The sequence below is a fragment of the Ahaetulla prasina genome, chromosome 2 (genome assembly GCF_028640845.1).
Source record: "Ahaetulla prasina isolate Xishuangbanna chromosome 2, ASM2864084v1, whole genome shotgun sequence".
Taxonomy (NCBI): domain Eukaryota; kingdom Metazoa; phylum Chordata; class Lepidosauria; order Squamata; family Colubridae; genus Ahaetulla; species Ahaetulla prasina.
In genome coordinates, this window is record NC_080540.1 from 59,053,109 (window position 1) to 59,071,832 (window position 18,724).

At 38.8% G+C, this 18,724-nt stretch overlaps 1 protein-coding gene across 6 annotated transcripts in view; it reads right to left on the reverse strand.

The window, feature by feature from the left end:
* Nucleotides 1–18,724, reverse strand: part of PLXNA1 (plexin A1) — a 405,135-nt gene that overhangs the window by 71,245 nt on the left and 315,166 nt on the right. For all 6 annotated transcript variants that reach the window (XM_058168162.1, XM_058168161.1, XM_058168157.1 and 3 more), the window contains 5 exons: nt 14,769–14,936; nt 12,541–12,634; nt 10,579–10,818; nt 9,339–9,482; nt 5,058–5,292 (listed from right to left, as the gene is read on the reverse strand). In XM_058168162.1, coding sequence (XP_058024145.1) covers nt 5,058–5,292; nt 9,339–9,482; nt 10,579–10,818; nt 12,541–12,634; nt 14,769–14,936 — 881 coding nt within the window. The remainder of the gene's footprint in view (nt 1–5,057; nt 5,293–9,338; nt 9,483–10,578; nt 10,819–12,540; nt 12,635–14,768; nt 14,937–18,724) is intronic.

The window sequence follows — 18,724 nt, forward strand, 5'->3', positions numbered from 1 at the left end:
TGAAGAATCAAATGGCAGGCCTGGACTAAAACTTCAGGGTGAACTTTGACTTGAATTTATATACAAAAAAAGTACTAAAAATGAAAAGAAAAAAAAAACAAGGCAGAGTTTTTTTTTAAGGAAGACTAGACTAGACAATGGTAAAGTGAGTATCTCCCCTTCTTTCCCATCTTTCAAATGGAAGAACCATTTGGTAATAAAGTACCTGTGGAGCCCTTGGTGGTCTCTGACACTAGTTGTTTGCTGGCAGCCATGGTGGCACAGTGGTTAGAGTGCAGTACTGCAGGCTACTTCTGCTGATCACCAGCTATCAGCAGTTTGACAGATCGAATCTCACCAGGCTCAAAGTTGACTCAGCCTTCCATCCTTTTGAAGTGGGTAAAATGAGAACCCAAATTGTTGGGGGCAATATGCTGACTCTATAAACTGCTTAGAGAGGGCTGTAAAAGCACTGTGAAGCGGTATATAAGTCTAAATGCTACTGCAGATGTTTCATTTCCCAACTACCTATAGGTAATGTCATCAATGGGGTTTGCTTCCTGTTTATATACAGTAGATCACCCTGTATATAAATAAGACTACAAACCTGATCCTCACTCTCACTGATATTACTTAGTTGGGGTAATGAAATCTCTGCAAGCAAACAACTAAATTTAGAGAGACCAAGGACTCCATAAGTACAACACTGAGCTACGGATATTCTCTTCTACAGTTTTTGGTGGGGTTCAAACAGTTCACAAGAAAAAATAAAGCACACCCTACAGCTTTAAATTCACCTACAACAAGCCTGGTTGTTTGTTTTTGAGTTCTAAAGCTGGGAAGGGGGAAACTTTAGCTGAAAGAGGAGAGGAATGCAGGGGGAAAAATCAAATTAATGGCACTTTAAAAGGAAGTTAGAAATGGCCGAGGACTGTAGGCTGATCAGTTTGATGAGAAAAAACAAACCGTCAGTTTGAAAGGCACACTATCTTATCTGTAACTAGTGGGACTAGAAAAGAGAAAAGGCAGGGAAGATACTGCAGCTTTTAATTAAAAGTAGATCCTTTTATCTGCCAGCTACGGAAGACAAGGCAAAATCCCCTCCTTCCACTCCCTCCCTTCTTCTCCAATCACTCTGTCACTATTTCTATCTACAGGGCTTTTTTTTTTATACTTCCTTTTTTTATTATTTTCTCATTTTAGGAGTCTGCTTCTAAAGCAGCTACTGGGCCAACTTGCAGTTGGCAGGGTCACAGCTCCAAGCGCTGGCTTGTGGTGATAATGGGCAATTAGGTTTTATCAGCAGGATCAGAAACAGTATTCTGTCCAATTTCTCAGCATCTGTCTGTCACATAATGAGAGACCCCAGTCTTTCACAAGCAGACTTCTCTCTTCCTTTAAAACTTTTCCTCTTGAAATCTTGCTAAGTTCCTTCAAACTGTACTAAACAAAACCTTCAGTAAAGTTGCCTCATCTGACCTCAAAGCTACAGAAGTTTTGAGGGTTACAAAAGCTATAATGCCAGGTGAGGCATAAAGTTGGTTCCTATGTTTTTTTAAAAAACTAGTATTTACCTTACCTGGCATGTGATGGTTGCCCTACCAATCACCAACTCCTCAATCAGAATGGCCAATGGTACAAAGGAATTCTGGCAATTACAATTACAATATACCTGGAGGAAACTATGCTAAAGGTTTTTGCCTTAAATGATAGTGAATTGCTACCTATTCGTGCTCATGTAACAGAGTAACGAAACTGGAAGCAGTACAAATATGATCATTATTCATTATTTGTCAACAATGCTGTAGGCTGTTAATATTGGTGGAAAAGATGCCTTCTTATCCCCGTCTCAGAAAAACAGGGCAACATATAATGTTTACCTACATCTTTCTGTTTTACTCTACTGTTTTAGCTGTTGAGCAACTATAACACTCTTTTGGAAGGCCCTAAAGATGTGGTTCTGCCAGCGGGTCTGGGGAACCCAGAGCAGGATTGAGCCCATTAAATGGCAGATATGAACATGTGTTGACACTAGGATGGGGGGCAGGGGTGAAATCCAGCAGGTTCTGACAGGTTCTGGAGAACCGGTAGTGGAAATTTTGAGTAGTTCGGAGAACTGGTAGTTGTCGTGTCCCACCCCCACTCCGACAAATGAGTCAAGGAAGTCCATAACAAACTTGGCAACAAAGCCTCTGCAGCTTGCCAAGTTCCTTCAAGGTTTATCAGGGCAGGCAGGAGTCCAAGTTGTGACTTCAGCGATAGGGTCCGGTATCAGCAAACTAGATAAGACTTTGCTTGACTCAAGGTTGGAATGCCAAAAGCAGGTCCTTTATATAGGTTGTGGGGTGTGGCTCCATGACTCAGCATTTATCCAGGCCTGACCAACCCTTCCTTCTGCTGGCATTGCCTCTCAGATCTCTGGAAGCGAGGGTCCACCCACTCTGAATTGTCTTCAGCTGGATCTGCTGTCAGCGTCTGGGAAAGGGAGGGGTCAGAGGGAGTAGGCCCCGGTAATTTCACCACCTGGCTGGCTTCCTGCTCTGAAGGCTGAGCCAAAGGAACACACGCTGTATGAGTGAGGCTTATTGGGCTTCTCCTTTCACTTCTTGAATCCTCTCCGGGCATGGGGCCAGGGCCGGGGGCTGGAGGCATGACAGGCCGTTAATCTTCATTATCAGACTTGGCATTTGATAAAAGGCCCGGTTGGAGACGGGAGGGGCCCGGCTGAGGAGAGGAGGGAGGACGAGTCACAACAGTAGTGGAAATTTTGAGTAGTTCGGAGAACCAGCAAATGCTACCTTTGGCTGGCCCCAGAGTGGGGTGGGAACGGAAATTTTGCAGTATCCTTCCCCCAGGAGTACAGAGGGAATGGGGATTTTGCAGTAGCCTTCCCCTGCCACGTCCACCAAGCCACGCCCACCAAGCAACACCACGCCCACAGAACCGGTAGTAAAAAAAAATTGAATTTCACCACTGGTAGGGGGTTATATTATTATTATTATTATTATTATTATTATTATTATTATTATTATTATTATTATTATTATTATTATTTCTTTTATATTGTGTTTTTATGTCCTGTAAGCCTCCTTGAATCGCCATGTGTGAGTAGGCAGCAATATAAAATTTCTAAATAAAATAAAAATCTCCAATATTAATTTTTAGAGCTTGTTCTCAGAGCAAATATGCATTTTATTTCTTGTGATCTAAGAAATGCTGAATATTCCAAAGGTGTTTTTTTCAAGAGGCAACTGGACTTTCTGGTTTTTCTTTGAAGTTGCTTTGCTTCTCATCCAAGAAGCTTCTCCAGCTCTGAAGAAGGTTCTTGGATGAGAAGCAAAACGCCTTCAAAAAAACAACAACCCAGAAACTCCAGTTGCCTCTTGAGAAAAGCACCTTTGGGACAACCATGACCTAGATGACTGAGTATCTCCATAGACATAATGCTGAGCTACTGAAAGACAGGTGTGCTTAAACTGTGAGTTGTGAGCCCCCTGCCCAGGGTGCAATGACCAATTCTAAGTGGCGATTCCAAAATGTTTTACATTCTGGTTGGGCTAAGTAGGAACACAGACGGATCTCACTCTAGGCTTTGCTTCCACTTTGTAGAAGCCAGTTGCAGAAAGAAGCAACTTTTAACAGTGTTTCTGCTTTGCATATGGAAGGATTGTTGAATGTCAGTCTCAGCTTTGCTCACTACTTTGCCTGCACAAGTCTGCAGTGGGCAGTTACGGTTTGATAATAATCGATGATCCCCAGACTGACAAGGATAACCCAGAAGGCTGTTTAAAAGCAGCCATATGTAGGCTCCTTAATTATCAGTGAAGAGAGTCATTCATTGGCTTAAAAAAAGGAAATAAAAGAAGAAAGTGAGGAATCTGTCTCAATGTATCTTGGGAATATATTAAGAAATATTTCAATTGCCAGGATTTTTGTAGCCTCCTCTCTTTCTTAACACATTTCTGCTAAGGAGATTTTGTGAGAGTCAAGATTGGAAAAAGAATTTATTTTAGCTTTAGGAAGAGCATGATAGTAATCACAGTGTTTGAAAAATTATGTGATATATAAAGATTTAATATCAAATGTAAGTAGTGTAGTTGCTTCTTACATAACCTTAGCCCCAGTGGAATTATAAGTTCTATTAATAGAGAGGCAGACATTGCACAAATGTATTTATTGTTTTAGGGAGATATGGTGCTTCAGAATATTGAGAATCCATGCTGTAGAGCCACAAAACTCCAGACATCCAAATTTTTGTGCTCCAGGTATTATAATTATAAAACTGCTTCACTCAAAGCTAAGTCTGAATATAGGTGTCCTTACAACCACACTGACATTTACTGTATCCCGGATTTGTAAAAGTGAATGAAAGGTTTTTCAGAGAAAAACAGCAGAGTGACCAAAAATAGGTAGCAATTTTCTGTAGCATTATGGTGAGGGGGGGGGGAGTGAATGCTACTGTGGTTTTTTTTTTTTTTTTTTTTTAGTAATATAACTTTACCTGCAATTAGGGCATTTATGAACCATGACATTATGATTTCATACCCTTGGCAACATTACACTTCTCTGATCTTCTTCCTTGAAAATTGTATGGTTTTGAGGTTTCCAGATAGCTTACGGAAGAAACTTGACTTGTTTCTGTTAGTTTACATTATATGAATGGATCATAAAAAAATAATAAATGAAAAGAAATTTTAAATGAAACTTATGCATTGCTTCACGGATAGCTGAAAGCATATGATGTGGACAGGGGGAAAAATATATATATCTGATGTGGTTGGGAGAAAAGAAGTGTTAGTGTTATCTAAACAATTAAATCATAGAAACTAAATTGGGCCAAATGCATCGGAGGTCCATAAAGAAAACTTAAATCTACCCACAATGGTGGAAGATTCATTCATTCAGTACCTAATGTGATACGTTTGGTGCTTTAAAAAAAAAAACAAAGAAAGGAATGCAGTGCTGCAGTGGGGAATGCTGAAACCAGCTTCTACCTGCCATTTTTTTTTTCCCCTTACAGTAGTGGACTGACAACAATATAAATGACAGCACAGCAGAAAGATGGCAGGCGTCCTCACCTTCCTTGCATTCCAAGGCCACCCGTGATTCCAAGTTGTCCATTTGCAGCTGGAGACGTTTAAGAGTACGGTCAGCATCTCGAGACTTCCGTTTGTATGCAATAAGGACAATTATGATGATGAGCAAGAGAAGCCCGCCTCCTCCACCAATGCCAATAATGGCTGGCAAAGTCAACAGGTTGTCAGAATAGATCAGCAGCGTCCCTGGAGAGAACTCAAACCCCCCAGCCTTAATCTGGAAGACACAAAGAGAGAAAAAGATCCAATATTATTGATTGGGGCTGTCTTATTCCAAAAGAAAGACGTTTATTTTTACTTTTACTTAGTAGACCAGGAGACTGCGCATATTTTGAAATTGGGCCATTGAGGAGAAGCAACTTGGAACTAAGGAGAAATTTCCTGACAATTAGAACAATTAATCAGTGGAACAACTTGCCTGCAGAAGTTGTAAATGCTCCACTGGAATTTTTTAAAAAAAATGTTGGATAACCATTTGTCTGAAATGGTGTAGGGTTTCCTGCCTGGGCAGGGGGTTGGACTAGAAGACCTCCAAGGTCCCTTTCAACTCTGTTATTATTATTATATACTTTTTCAACTGGTGATCAGATCTCTCTTGTCATTGCAGGATAAGCAAAAGGCACCTTTCTTTTTAATTTCTACTTATTTTTAACACTAAGAAGAAAAATATACTTGCAACATTGATTTTTATTCTAGTAATAGCCCAGTGATTCTTTGTACTCAGCATACCATTACTAAAGTCTATCCTCACTATTCCCATTTCTAAACAACTTCTAGTTAGCACTGGCTGCCACCTTTAGAAGGAAGCAAATGTAACAGCAAGAAAGAACAGTGGTGAGATTCTGTAGGACAAGTCTCACACTACTAGAAAGGAGATTAGATGGGATATAGACATATGCAAGCACACTACTGATGCCTGAAAGAAGTAAGTTTGATATCTCATTCAAATAACATTATAATAATACATGGGATGCAAAGTATACTTCTGTGATGGATGAGATGTCTGGAGGGAGAAGTATTTTGGGTCCCTTTCAAAGAATTCAAGGCTACAATGAACTCCAGAGTAAGGCCGACTTGTACTAAAAACTAATCTTATATAATTCATACAGATGTTGTTGAGCACAAAGAGAGAGCACAGGTAAAAAATTCAGAGATTAATGAGATTTTTCTTTTTCCCTCTGAAACCAACAATTTTTTTAAAAAAATTAAACTAAATTTATGATCCATTTAATTTTTGCATAGACAAAGATATAAGTCAATTTTGTCAAGCAGCCACATTATTATGATTGTTTAAACATATGCATAGCTGTGTTTACTTTTGTAAGCAACTTTACATAGATTTTTGAGTGATAAACAAGGCTGTGTGCAAAATCCATCAAACGAGAATCTGAAGGGTTACTATATCATAATTTGGGAACTAGTAGACCATTTTGTTTTAAAAAATGAATTATGTAATTACTCCAGAATTCCTTCCTCAAGTACAGTTAAGAATTTCTAAAGTTGTAATATAGTAGTACATTAAAAATAGTTTTACAGTGACATTTGTAAATACATTGAAGATGGAAACAAGAAGGGATTTGCTAAGGAACATAAGGGACTGAAGACGGTTCTGTAGAAGTGAAGCCAATGATGCAGCTAAGAACAAGGAGTTGACAAGCAGATCAGTTCCTTTGATCTTCCTTTGGAGAAAGAGAGAATGTGAGATTGCTTGTGTTGGGTTCCCTACAATTGTTCCTTACGAGCAGATTGCAAGGCATGAGTCTCTGGAGGGTGGGAGAACTGGGAAATTAGGGAATTTACCATTTGACTCTAACCAAAGTCAGTGTCTTTCAAAGGACATTAAATTTGAATTTACTTTGCTAACCATCTTCAGAAATTGCCTACTAACTGCTTTAAATAAATTAGATACCTTCAAAATGATAAATGGAAGCATAGGATAAATACCTTCAATGTTTAATCTCAGAAAATAAAATTGTATCTTTATAATCTTTGAGAATTTAAAATACACATCAAAAAGCAAGACAAGATTTGGCACATAGAAAGTTTTAAACTGATGAAGGGTTCAAAAAATGTTGGAGTATTTGATTCTGTATTTGATTAAAAATTTGAATTTTATTTTAAACAATAAATGCATTTTCCTAGGAAATAAAAAATATTTTTTGAAGTTGGAGACATAACAAGAGAACCAACGTACAATGGGGTAGAGAGATATTTTTGAGTAATTGCACCAGAAGCATGATTTTAACATTGCAGGAAGAAGCAACAATGATCTATGTATCCAATGACACTATAGGTAGTCCTTGAATTATGAATGGTTGCTTAGTGACTATTCAAAGGTATGATGGATTATAATTGAGAATCAAAATCCAAGGATTGCTGCACCAGTCTGGCCACCTGATCACACTTTGGGTGCTCAGTAACCAGGCCACATTTACTGACACTTGCAGCAGTCTATGGTCATCTGTAAAAGGGACGCAGTGGCTCAGGGGCTAGGACGTTGAGCTTGTCAATCAAAAGGTCATCAGCTCAGCGGTTCAAATCCCTAGTGCTGCTGCATAATGGGGTGAGTTCCCGTTACTTGTCCCAGCTTCTGCCAACCTAGCAGTTTCGAAAGCACGCAAAAATGCAAGTAGAAAAAATAGGGACCATCTTGGTGGGAAGGTAACAGTGTTCTATGTGCCTTTGGCATTGAGTCATGCCGGTCACATGACCACAGAGATGTCTTTGGACAGTGCTGGCTCTTCGGCTTTGAAACGGAGATGAGCACCGCCCCCTAGAGTTGGCAATAACTAGCACGTATGTGCGAGAGGAACCTTTAACTTTACCTTTATAGTCATCTGTCTGCTCTTACAAATGTTTTGTGTTTTATGACAGTTTTGCTGAAAACTGCATTTACTTCTGGTTTTCGGCAAAACTGTTCATAAAGAACATGTGGTTCACTTAATGACTGTTGATTCACTTAAGGATTTCAGTGTTCACTTAATGACTGTGAATATGTTTAATGGCTGCAGTTATTCAGTTAATGACAGCTATAAAAAAAGTTCTCAAGGTGGGATGGTCACGTGACTGATCCACTTTATGATCATGATGAGCAAGCTTCATTACGGTCATAACTCAAGGAGTACCTGTACCGTGATAGCTGAAAATGCAAATGATCTGTAAACTCTAGTAATGGAAATCAAGCAACATAATGAAAAAGTGGGATTAAATATAAAGAAGGCCAAACCAAACTAATGACAACAAGTGTAGCAACCAACCTTAGAATTAATAAAACCCTGGAGTTGTGGAAAGCTTCTGCCTTTAGAATCAACTATCAATAGTAAGGAACTAGCAGTCAATCTATATGCTGCAAACAAGAACTTGGTACAGAAGCAACGAAAGCCTTGGAAAGAATACTGGATGCTATGACATATCTATATCTAAAAACTCCAGAATTATGTAACAATGGTTTTCCCAGTGATGATATATGGAAGGGGAAGTTGGATTGTGCAGTAAAAGGACAGAAAGTGTATTGAGTCTTTTGAACTTTGGAGAAGACTCTTGAAAATACCATGAATGTCCAAGAAAACAAGCAAATGGTCATAGAACAATACAGAGCCCTCATTACAGGAATAAAGGACCAGGCTGAAATGATCATATTCTGAACATATTGTGACAAAGACCCAGCTTTGTTGAAACATCCATAATGCTGGGAAAGGTGGAAAGAAAGAGAAGAGGATGACAGTAGCAAGGTGGGCAGACTCATTTGCAATAGTGTCAGGTACACCATGGGGAGATCTGATGGACTAGGCCAGGGGTCTCCAACCTTGGCAACTTTAAGACTTGTGGACTTCAACTCCCAGGATCCCTCAGCCAGCAAAGCTGGCTGAGGGATCCTGGGAGTTGAAGTCCACAAGTCTTAAAGTTGCCAAGGTTGGAGATCTCTGGACTAGGCTGGGGACAATCATCTTGGAGAAGGTCTATCCGTATGGCTGCCGAAATTCAACACCAAACTGACAGCATACAACCAATATAAAAAATTATCTCACAAAACTAAATAAGCAATATGCACAATACAAATAGATAAACAGCATAGTTCTTTAAATAGCAGAATTTATATTTGGAAAGGGAAGGAGGAAAGAGTGACAAAATTCAAAGGACAATGCCTACATTCTGTGATCTTTGCAATTTCACAATTCTTTTAGCAAGAAAAACAAAATAAGCACTTGGTGCTTATTATTATAACACAAAAGCACAAACAGAGGTATGCCTGACTTGCCTTACCGTCACTTTATGTTGTCCTGTGAGGTTTGGGGACTCGCAGAGCAGTTGAGTTTCAGAAACAGTAAGAGCACATGGAGTGTCTCCAATGAGTACAGTGTAGTTTAACCGGGAATTACCAGGTGCTGGTGGGAGCAGGTTACGGCCCTTTAAGAAGAATAAAAGTAGGGTTTTTGTTGTTGTTCAGTCACTAAGTCACATCCAACTTTTCATGACCCCATGGACACTAGCACACCAGGCCCCAAAAGTAGGTTAACTCACTACTCACTCCCCATTTTGTTTGTTTGTTTGTTTGTTGTTTACCTCCACCTTTATTACTTTATAAGTAACTCAATGTAGCAAACATACATAACACTCCTTCCTCCTCCTATTTTCCCCACAACAAAAAACCTGTGAGGTGAGTTGGGCTGAGACAATGACCGGCCCAAAGTTACTCAGACAGTTTTTATGCATAAGGACTAGAACTCAATCTCTCAGTTTCAAGGCTTATCTATACAACTATAGTCTTATCTTTTTAATTCAGCTTTCAACTTTGTTCAGCTTTGAAAAGGAAGTACAAGGAATTGAAAGAAAATACCACTGAAGGGATTTAGCTTATTCTTGAATGAGGAGAAAGACCAGTAAGTGATCGGAGTGAATATTATCAAAATCATTAGGATAAAAATTGCAGAAACTCCTCCCCTCTGTCCAGTCCAAAGGCGAGTCAATCCACAGGTGCGAAGTTATTATGAGAACCTTGAGCTGAGAAGGTGCTAAGAAGCTGTTGCTGTTTGCTCATTCCCTCAAGAGCTGAGACAAAACAGATGGCCCCAGTCTATTCCTCCCCGCTTCTATTCTCAGGAAGGTACCTCAAAGTAAAAAAAGACCAGAGACAAGGAAAGGCTGTAAACTGGCATCCAGGCCCTTCCCCACAAGAATGGCAGAATCCCAATAGAGATCTATGGGGATCTGACAATGTACTTGCAATAGTTCCCCTCTCCTGTCTTCAACACTGTAATGTGAAGATTCATCCAATTTTTTTTTCTCTTCTTAGTAATTAAATTTCAATCCTACACTTGTACGTTGAGAGTAACAGGATCTATTAGCTTAATGGACAAAGCTTTCCCTGAATGGGTCTGGGAATTCTGAACAACACTGTATCAATGTAATGTGTAACTGGTACTTATCTAATATGACCAGGAGTGATGTTCAAGAAGAACATTTGTCTCTAAAACCTCAGAAACGAGGTTGAATAAATTATTACCTTGAGAATAAGAGGAGAACTTGGCTTGAGCTCCAACATACCAGATGGCAAGGATTCAAACACAGGATCTGGATAATAAATAAAGTTAGTTCTGTTGATGATGTTCAACAAGGCTTGAACATTATCCATAATAAAGCCAATCTCATCTGGTCGATCTCCAAGTTCTGAAGGGCTCTTGACAGGGTTATCAATGGAAGGAGCATAACACATCATGATGGTATCATTGTAGACTGTACAATTCTGAAAGGCAACGTTAGCAGGCTTAACAATTTTTCTTTTTCATTAATTTTATCTTATTGCCAAGAAAAACCAATTTCCTCAAGCCATGTGCCACACCCTTAACTTTTTCACATAACTAAGCAAGTCCCCCCTACTGCTAGCACTCTATCCTCTTTGAGTTGCTTCTACTAGCTGCGAAATAGGAAATCCTGGAAGACAGGAACTTCCTTCCCTTTTTCTAGCAAAGGTATATTAAAAAGAGGAACCAATCACTATTTTATATGTTTATATAAGTTGCTGAATCACTGACCTAAATAATATTAAATTTCATGGTGCTATTATCTAAGGCAAGAGATTCTGGTGACATATCCTATAACATCTGTGGCATCAGTTAAAGTATATCAAATCTCTTTTGAAACTATCCAACATTAAAAATCTGATATGAGCCTTTGCTGACTTAACTGAGTTGAAGTATAACAAGGTACTGCATTTATTCTTTATTTTTAAAAAAAGGAGGAAATGCTTCTGGTAAGATTCCTATTTTTTCAGATGTTCATCTTATTATGAATCAACTATTCTGGTTAAACTACTTTTTTTTAACATTCTTTTTCTTTATACCCCTTTACATTTTCTTCCTATTTGTCCATTCTAAAGAGACATAAATTAAAAAATTACATTTTCAACTTTATCAGCTGATTTGAAGGGAAAAATTAAATTGAATAATAATTTAATTAGATGCAATGGCACACTTCTCCAACAAATGTACAAAACAAAAAAGCGCTAGCATAAATGAACTCAGATTATTTCAACAGAAAGTAAAATTTTAATTTCAGGAAAACCCAGATGTACTTTGTCATGTGAGACAACAAATGCAAAAATTTGCTTAGATATCAAATTCCAAGTAAAGATTGATAAATGAACTAAATTATCATTGTCCAAACTGGAAGGCTTGCCATGGTTGTCATTGTTGTTGTTCTTATTATTTGCCTTCAAGTCACTTTTTAGTGATTGCCTGGACAAGTGTCTTTCAGGCTTTTTTGCAAGGTTTTTTGAAGTGGTTTGCCATTGCCTCTTTTCTGGAGCTGAGAGGGAGGGACTGGCCCAAGGTCACCCAGTTGGCTCCATACTTAAGGGAAGACTTAAGCATGGTCACTGGTTTCTAATCTGATGCCTTACTCATTAAACCAAATTGATTCTTTGCTCTCTGCTGTGGTCATTAAACTTCACTCAAAAATAGCACTGCTTCTAGTGCTGCTGTCAATGAAGGACATAGTTTTGAAAAGCACAAGATGACACAATATTTTTCTTTTCCCTACACTATTTATGTAGATTTTTCCTAACTCTTTCTGCATCACAGAACACATTCAAGACATCCTAAGTAGACTGTTCTCATTTCTCAAGCTATGAATGTAAGGAACACAAGAAATTCTTTCTTCCTGCACCATTTAAATGTTGACTGTGGTATAAAATATCCAAAGTTTCCATAGTTTTTTCCAAAATTTCTGAATTATGCTATACCCGAGACAACAATGCAACAAAACAACCAAGCTTGTCAACCAAGATAATTACGGTTTTCATGAAATTCTGAAGTTTTAGAAATATATTGTCTACTCGTTAAAAAAAACAAAAAACTGAAGGCAGACTTTTGATCATGGTTGCATCCACATTCCAGATCAGAATGTGCATCTCTAAAACAACTGGAGAATACTGCATTGGGTTAAAGCTGGATGAAGGTTTACTTACATTCTCTTTCTCAGCAGTGCCATATTTGGCTCGGATTCTGGGTGCTTTGATAGTAGCCAGGTTGGTGCCCGTCACAGTCAATAATGTCCCACCACTAGGAAGCAAACAGAAGAGATCAACTGAAGCTCCTAATGAAGAGAGTGCAATCAATGAAACAAAGCCTCTGGTGGCTCAACGGACTAAGTCTGTCTGTTATTAACACAGCTGCTTGCAATTACTGCAAGTTCAAGTCCCACCAGGCCCAAGGTTGACTCAGCCTTCCATCCTTTATAAGGTAGGTAAAATGAGGACCCAGATTGTTGGGGGCAATAAAAGTTGGCTTTGTATATAATATACAAATGGATGAAGACTATTGCTTAACACATTGTAAGCAGCCCTGAGTCTTCAGAGAAGGGCGGGATATAAATTCAAATTTTTAAAAAAAGCATTCCTTTTATTCCAATATTTTGCAGCTCCCTGCTCTTTTAACTTCATGCTGGGAAAAACAATGTCTTTGTGAGTTACTTCAGGCAGTGATGGGTAAAAACAAACAATTTCTAATCTGAGTTCCATTAATCTCCACAGTGTCCAATATCAAGCTTTGACTCTTAACGAGAAAAATAATTCTACCTTTTGCCCACTACCATTCTGAGGTGCTGCCACATCTAAAGAACCTGGCTGAGGCACAGGACTGTTGATTTTTTCTCCTCTGGATGCTTCTTTCTCCAACTTTTAAAATCTTTATTGGAACGATGGGGTTGCTCAGCTTGCTTTGTCTATGTGACTGCCAATGCTTCTCTTTCTATCCTCCTGTCTCTCCTTGCTCCATTCAATTTACTTTTGTGAGGGAAAAATGGTTTGTTGCTTCCCATTTAATATTAACTTCACCTTAAATTAATTTGGTCCTGCACACAGTTACCATTTTTATTAGGCTGTGTATCTAAGACAAATGCAGTCAACTTCAGCATTTAGTAAAATGTCTACTAAAGAGTCCTTTAAAATAGTACTGTTCCCATTCTGTGCTGTGTCACACAACTAGAGCTTTGGGTGGTTTTTTTCCCCTTATATAGTTAAATCTTTTATAAATAGCTAAACTATTACAGTACAATTCTACAAATGAGTAGGATAAGGCTTACTCCCAAGTAAGCTAATATCAAGTTTTAATAACATTAACTGATGCCAAATTCCAGGCAGAAAATGCATTATTTCTTTCAGTGTTTATTTTGGAATTCTGTATAGAATCCAAATGATAGATATAGAAGGATATATTTCTCAGGCATAGTTTGAATTCTTTTGACAGGGTCCATTAATTACCAGTATAAACACAACAAATAATATGTTTTTCAAATCTTACAATTTTACTTTCATATTGATATTTTGTGAGAAAATGCATGCCAAAATCAAAGGTCTATTATCCCAAATACAAAATAGAACTTTTATTGTGGGAAAGAGATATATCATATCAGTAATTCATAAATTACTCCCAGAATTGTCCCCAAATAACTTATTAAATAAATACAAAACAGATAGAAAACCTAACATTTGTAGGAATTTCTTTTGACTCTTGGCATTGGTATTAACTTGATATTTTACCAAGGAGTAGATGTGCAGAATGAAGGGTGCCAACAAATACTCAGCATTTTATGTCCAAATGACATATTATGGTTATCATGCCTTCACCTTACAGAATTGATTGAAATAGCTTAGGAAAAAGGCTATAATATTTTTCAGTAGTTTTTCTGTGTAAAACATAAATTCAGGGGTGGGCTTCAAAAATTTTAGTAAGGGGTTCTCTGCCCGGTTGCTGGGTGGGCATGGCCATGGTGGGCGTGGCCTAGTCAGCCTCCTGCACCACTGTGTGTGTGTGTGTCATTTTTGTCCTTCCCGGGCTTTTCTCGAGCCTCTGGAAGGGCGAAAATGGCCTCCCTAGGCTCTGAAGGCCTCTTGGAGGCCAGAAATGGGCCCATTTCTGGCATTCCCGAGCTTCCAATAGGCCCGTTTTTCACCCTTCCTGAGCCTCTGTGCATGCCCTGTACTTACCTGCATCCAAAACGGGCCACGTGAGGACTCCTGGGACGGGCGGGGTAGTGGGGCCAGCCAGAAGTGGGATTTGGGGGTTCTCCGAACTGTACAAAATCTTAGCTAGAGATTCTCCTGAACCCCTGCAAACCCCTAGCAGCCCACCCCTGCATAAACTGCATAAAAACTACATCAACAAAAAATGGATAATTTTATTTATTCAATCTTACCTTCTGATACTCCATTCAGGTTCTATCTTTTGGATTGTGGGATCCTCAGTATAATAATATGCAACATCAGCACTGCTAAGCACAGCTCGGTTTATATGAATGAGGATGGCTGAACTACCTGGAATCTGACCAGATGGGGTCCTACATTGGATTTCACCAGCATTTCTCCTGTGGGACATAGGGAAAAGAGGGGGTGTGTGTGTGAAAACAATGTCATTTGCTAAGTTTAAGATAGCAGGCATCTTTTATATTGCAATACCATGATACCAAACAAACTGAATATTCCATTTGTACCAAGCAGGAAATGTGTTCACTTAAGGCAGTCCACCATCTACTTTTCATCTTCACTGTCAGTTAATGAAGCCAGAGCCTGCTCACTATCACGGCCCTCACCTCCCAATATTCATTGTCAGTCAGCTTTTTGCAAATAGGAATCAATAGCTAAAACTGGTTCATTGAAGTATATAAGTAAGAATACAAATAGCAACATGACTAAATCAACAATAGTGAACAGGTCTTTAATACCATTAATAATTGTGAGTTTACATACGGGTACTAAGTGTAACTCGGATCTTGCACAAGCAACTCAAAAGAAAATGCAGATAGAAAATACATCATTGAGTATCTAAAAATGGGATTGCAGTAGCCTGAAAATCTCCTTTCTTGTATGTATGTATGTATGTATCTATGTATCTATGTATCTATGTATGTATCTATGTATGTATCAATCACTTAGAATTTATATAGCCAACTACTTGACATGCAATTCTTTTTTTTAAAAAGTTATTTTATTTCTTATAAACACATTGTAAATGTACATTCTCTTATTCATGGTTAATCACACATATACATATATTTTTTAAATAAAGAAAAGCTAATTTTTAATTACATTGGGGGTTGCTCTTCTACCCTTTTCTTTCTCTCATTTTACAACAAGCCTTCTTCTCCTTCTTTCTATCCCTTCCCTACCTTCTTCTCTCCTTTCCTACTTTCTTCTTTCCTCCTCTCCTTCCTCTTCCCTACTTCCCTTTCCTTTCCCCCACTCCTCCCTTCTTTTTCCCTATCTAACTTTCTCTCCTACTCTTTTCCCTTATCCTTTCTTCCTCTCCTTTCCCTTTCTTCCATTCCTTACTTAACATGCAATTCAAAGAATAATATCAATTAAAACAAAAAGAAATAACAGCATATTAGTCCGTTAAGACATTCAAGAGTCATACATTCATTCCGTTTGTATTGGCCTATCACAAAAACACAACTGTTTTCTTACTTTCCACCAGCAATTTTGTGCTAAGAGTTCTTATTATAGGATTTTCATAACCTAATTAAAGAGATAAATATTTAATATTGATTCTTTTTAACAAAGTTTAAAACGGTATTTGAAAACGAAGAGTATGGGAAGACTTATATAAACAATATAAATAAATATAATCACCTTATTTCTTGGAAAATGTGAGCTTCCATGTTTTTAAAGAGGAAAATACATGAAGTGCTGTATATTTTTATGTAAGTTGTAAGGTAAAAGACTTTCTGCTATCTTATTTCAAAATATACTAGGAGCAAGATACTTTAGCTGTTGCTTGCAAATCCTGGTGGGCAGTGTCTAAAAAGCCTCAGTTCAATTTGAGTGTTTGCTGAGGAATAATCTAAATCTGATACCCTTGTCAAATCAATACCTATTTGTTATGTTTTGTCTGCTAACAAAGTTATCTAAGTACTAGTGTAATTCTCTAAAGGGACTAGCACCAAAAGGCCAACCGATATTCTAAAAATACATTTTCTCAACTATAATTCAACAGTAACTGACCAGGCTGAAATTGCAAAAGGGCATAAACCTCTTTCCAGTAACAAAGAACACATTGGGAACACAACTTAGGACATGAAACAAACCACAAAGGAATTGGGCTAGTAAGGAATGATAGCCATCTTTTAATTCCTTTAACCCAGATTGCCACCATATCAAAACTGAGTCCCTGTTTTGTCCTTAAAAGCCCAAATGACTGTGTAGGGATGTTGGCTCTCCTTGAACAGAAAGATCTAAGAATCACTAAATTATTAGCAATAACCTATAACCCAGATACCTTATTAGCAAAATACCTAAGGGAAAAACCATGAAAGAGAATGGTGAATATTACCTTCCAATACTGTATATAAAATCTTTAACCTGCTCCAACTTATCACCATCTAAATGTCATGACTGTGGTTTATAACTCTTCTCAAAAACCAATACTCTGAATTTAATGTAATTAATTTTCAGTGAATTAAATATCACAGTACTTTGAAAATTTAATTAATAGGTGTTTAAGGATGAGGTCATTCTGACCCATGACCAGAAGAGCAATAAAAGAGTAGCAAGAAAAGTTCTCTTCCTCCAACATGTCTTTCGATCGAATACTGTAGCAGTAAGAATTGGACTGATTCTGACCCATCATCTTGTGGCATCGGAAAGGGTCAACTGGAAGAGAGATGCATAGAAAGAACAGATTCCTCTGAACTCAAAATTATTCTTTCTGAAATCATCCATGTGAAACCATGTTAGCTATAGATGGTGGTCTGTTTATTTATAATTTAGATTTCTAAGGCCACCTAATTCAACAGCATCCCTGGACAGGTCTAAGATGGGGGATTCTTCCTCTAATAGCAGAAATGGCAAGCAAGAAGAATTGGTTGGCCCAGAAGTGGCCTCTGGTGGCTCAGCAGACTAAGTCAGTCTGTTATTAACATAGCTGCTTGCAGTTACTGCAAGTTCAAGTCCCACCAGGCCCAAGGTTGACTCAGCCTTCCATCCTTTATAAGGTAGGTAAAATGAGGACCCAGATTGTTGGGGGCAATAAAAGTTGACTTTGTATACAATATACAAATGGATGAAGACTATTGCTTAACACAGTGTAAGCCGCCCTGAGTCTTCGGAGAAGGGCGGGATATAAATTCAAATAAAAAAAAAGTTTACTTATTTTTATTTATTTATTTATTTTATTTAATCATATTTATATACCGCCCTATCTCCCAAGGGACTCAGGGCGGTTTACAGGCACTAAAAACAGATAAATAGAATATAAATACAATATAAAACATTTAAAAAACTTATTCTAAAGCCCGTCCAATTAAAAATAGAAATAAAACCCAATTTAAAACCCAAAATTTAAAATCTAGCTCAGTCCTGCACAATTAAATAAGTATGTTTTAAGCCCGCGGCGGAAGGTCCGAAGGTCCGAAAGCTGACGAAGTCCGGGGGGTAGATCGTTCCAGAGGGTGGGAGCCCCCACAGAGAAGGCCCTTCCCCTGGGCGCCGCCAGACGACATTGCCTCGCTGACGGCACCCTGAGGAGACCCTCTCTGTGAGAGCGCACGGGACGGTGGGAGGTATTCGGTCGCAGTAGGCGGTCCCGTAAATAACCCGGCCCAATGCCATGGAGCGCTTTAAAGGTGGTCACCAAAACCTTGAAGCGCACCCGGAAGGCCACAGGAAGCCAGTGCAGTCTGCGCAGGATAGGTGTCATATGGGAGCCACGAGGGGCTCCATCTATCACCCGCGCAGCTGCATTCTGGACTAACTGTAGCCTCCGGATGCCCCTCAAGGGGAGCCCCATGTAGAGAGCATTGCAGTAATCCAGGCAAGAAAACAGCAGCATTGATTCCACAGCCTGTCGACATGGGACCTAAGCAAAAGAAATGATCTGGGGACTCAACTCATAAGAGTTCTCAATGAGTGCAGACCAGTGGTGGGATTCATCCGGTTCTGTCCAGATCGTGTGAACCAGTAGCGGTGACTGCGGGAGGCTCTGCCCACCCGCCCGGAGGAAATGCACGTAGCTCACATTTGCAAACCGGTAAGGAAGGTAAGTGAATCCCACCTCTGGTGCGGATATTTATTACTTCTCACTCTTCAAAAAAGGATGCAAAAAAGGATGCATAAGAAAGGTAATTTAACATCGCATCTGATACACCTATGGAAAGAT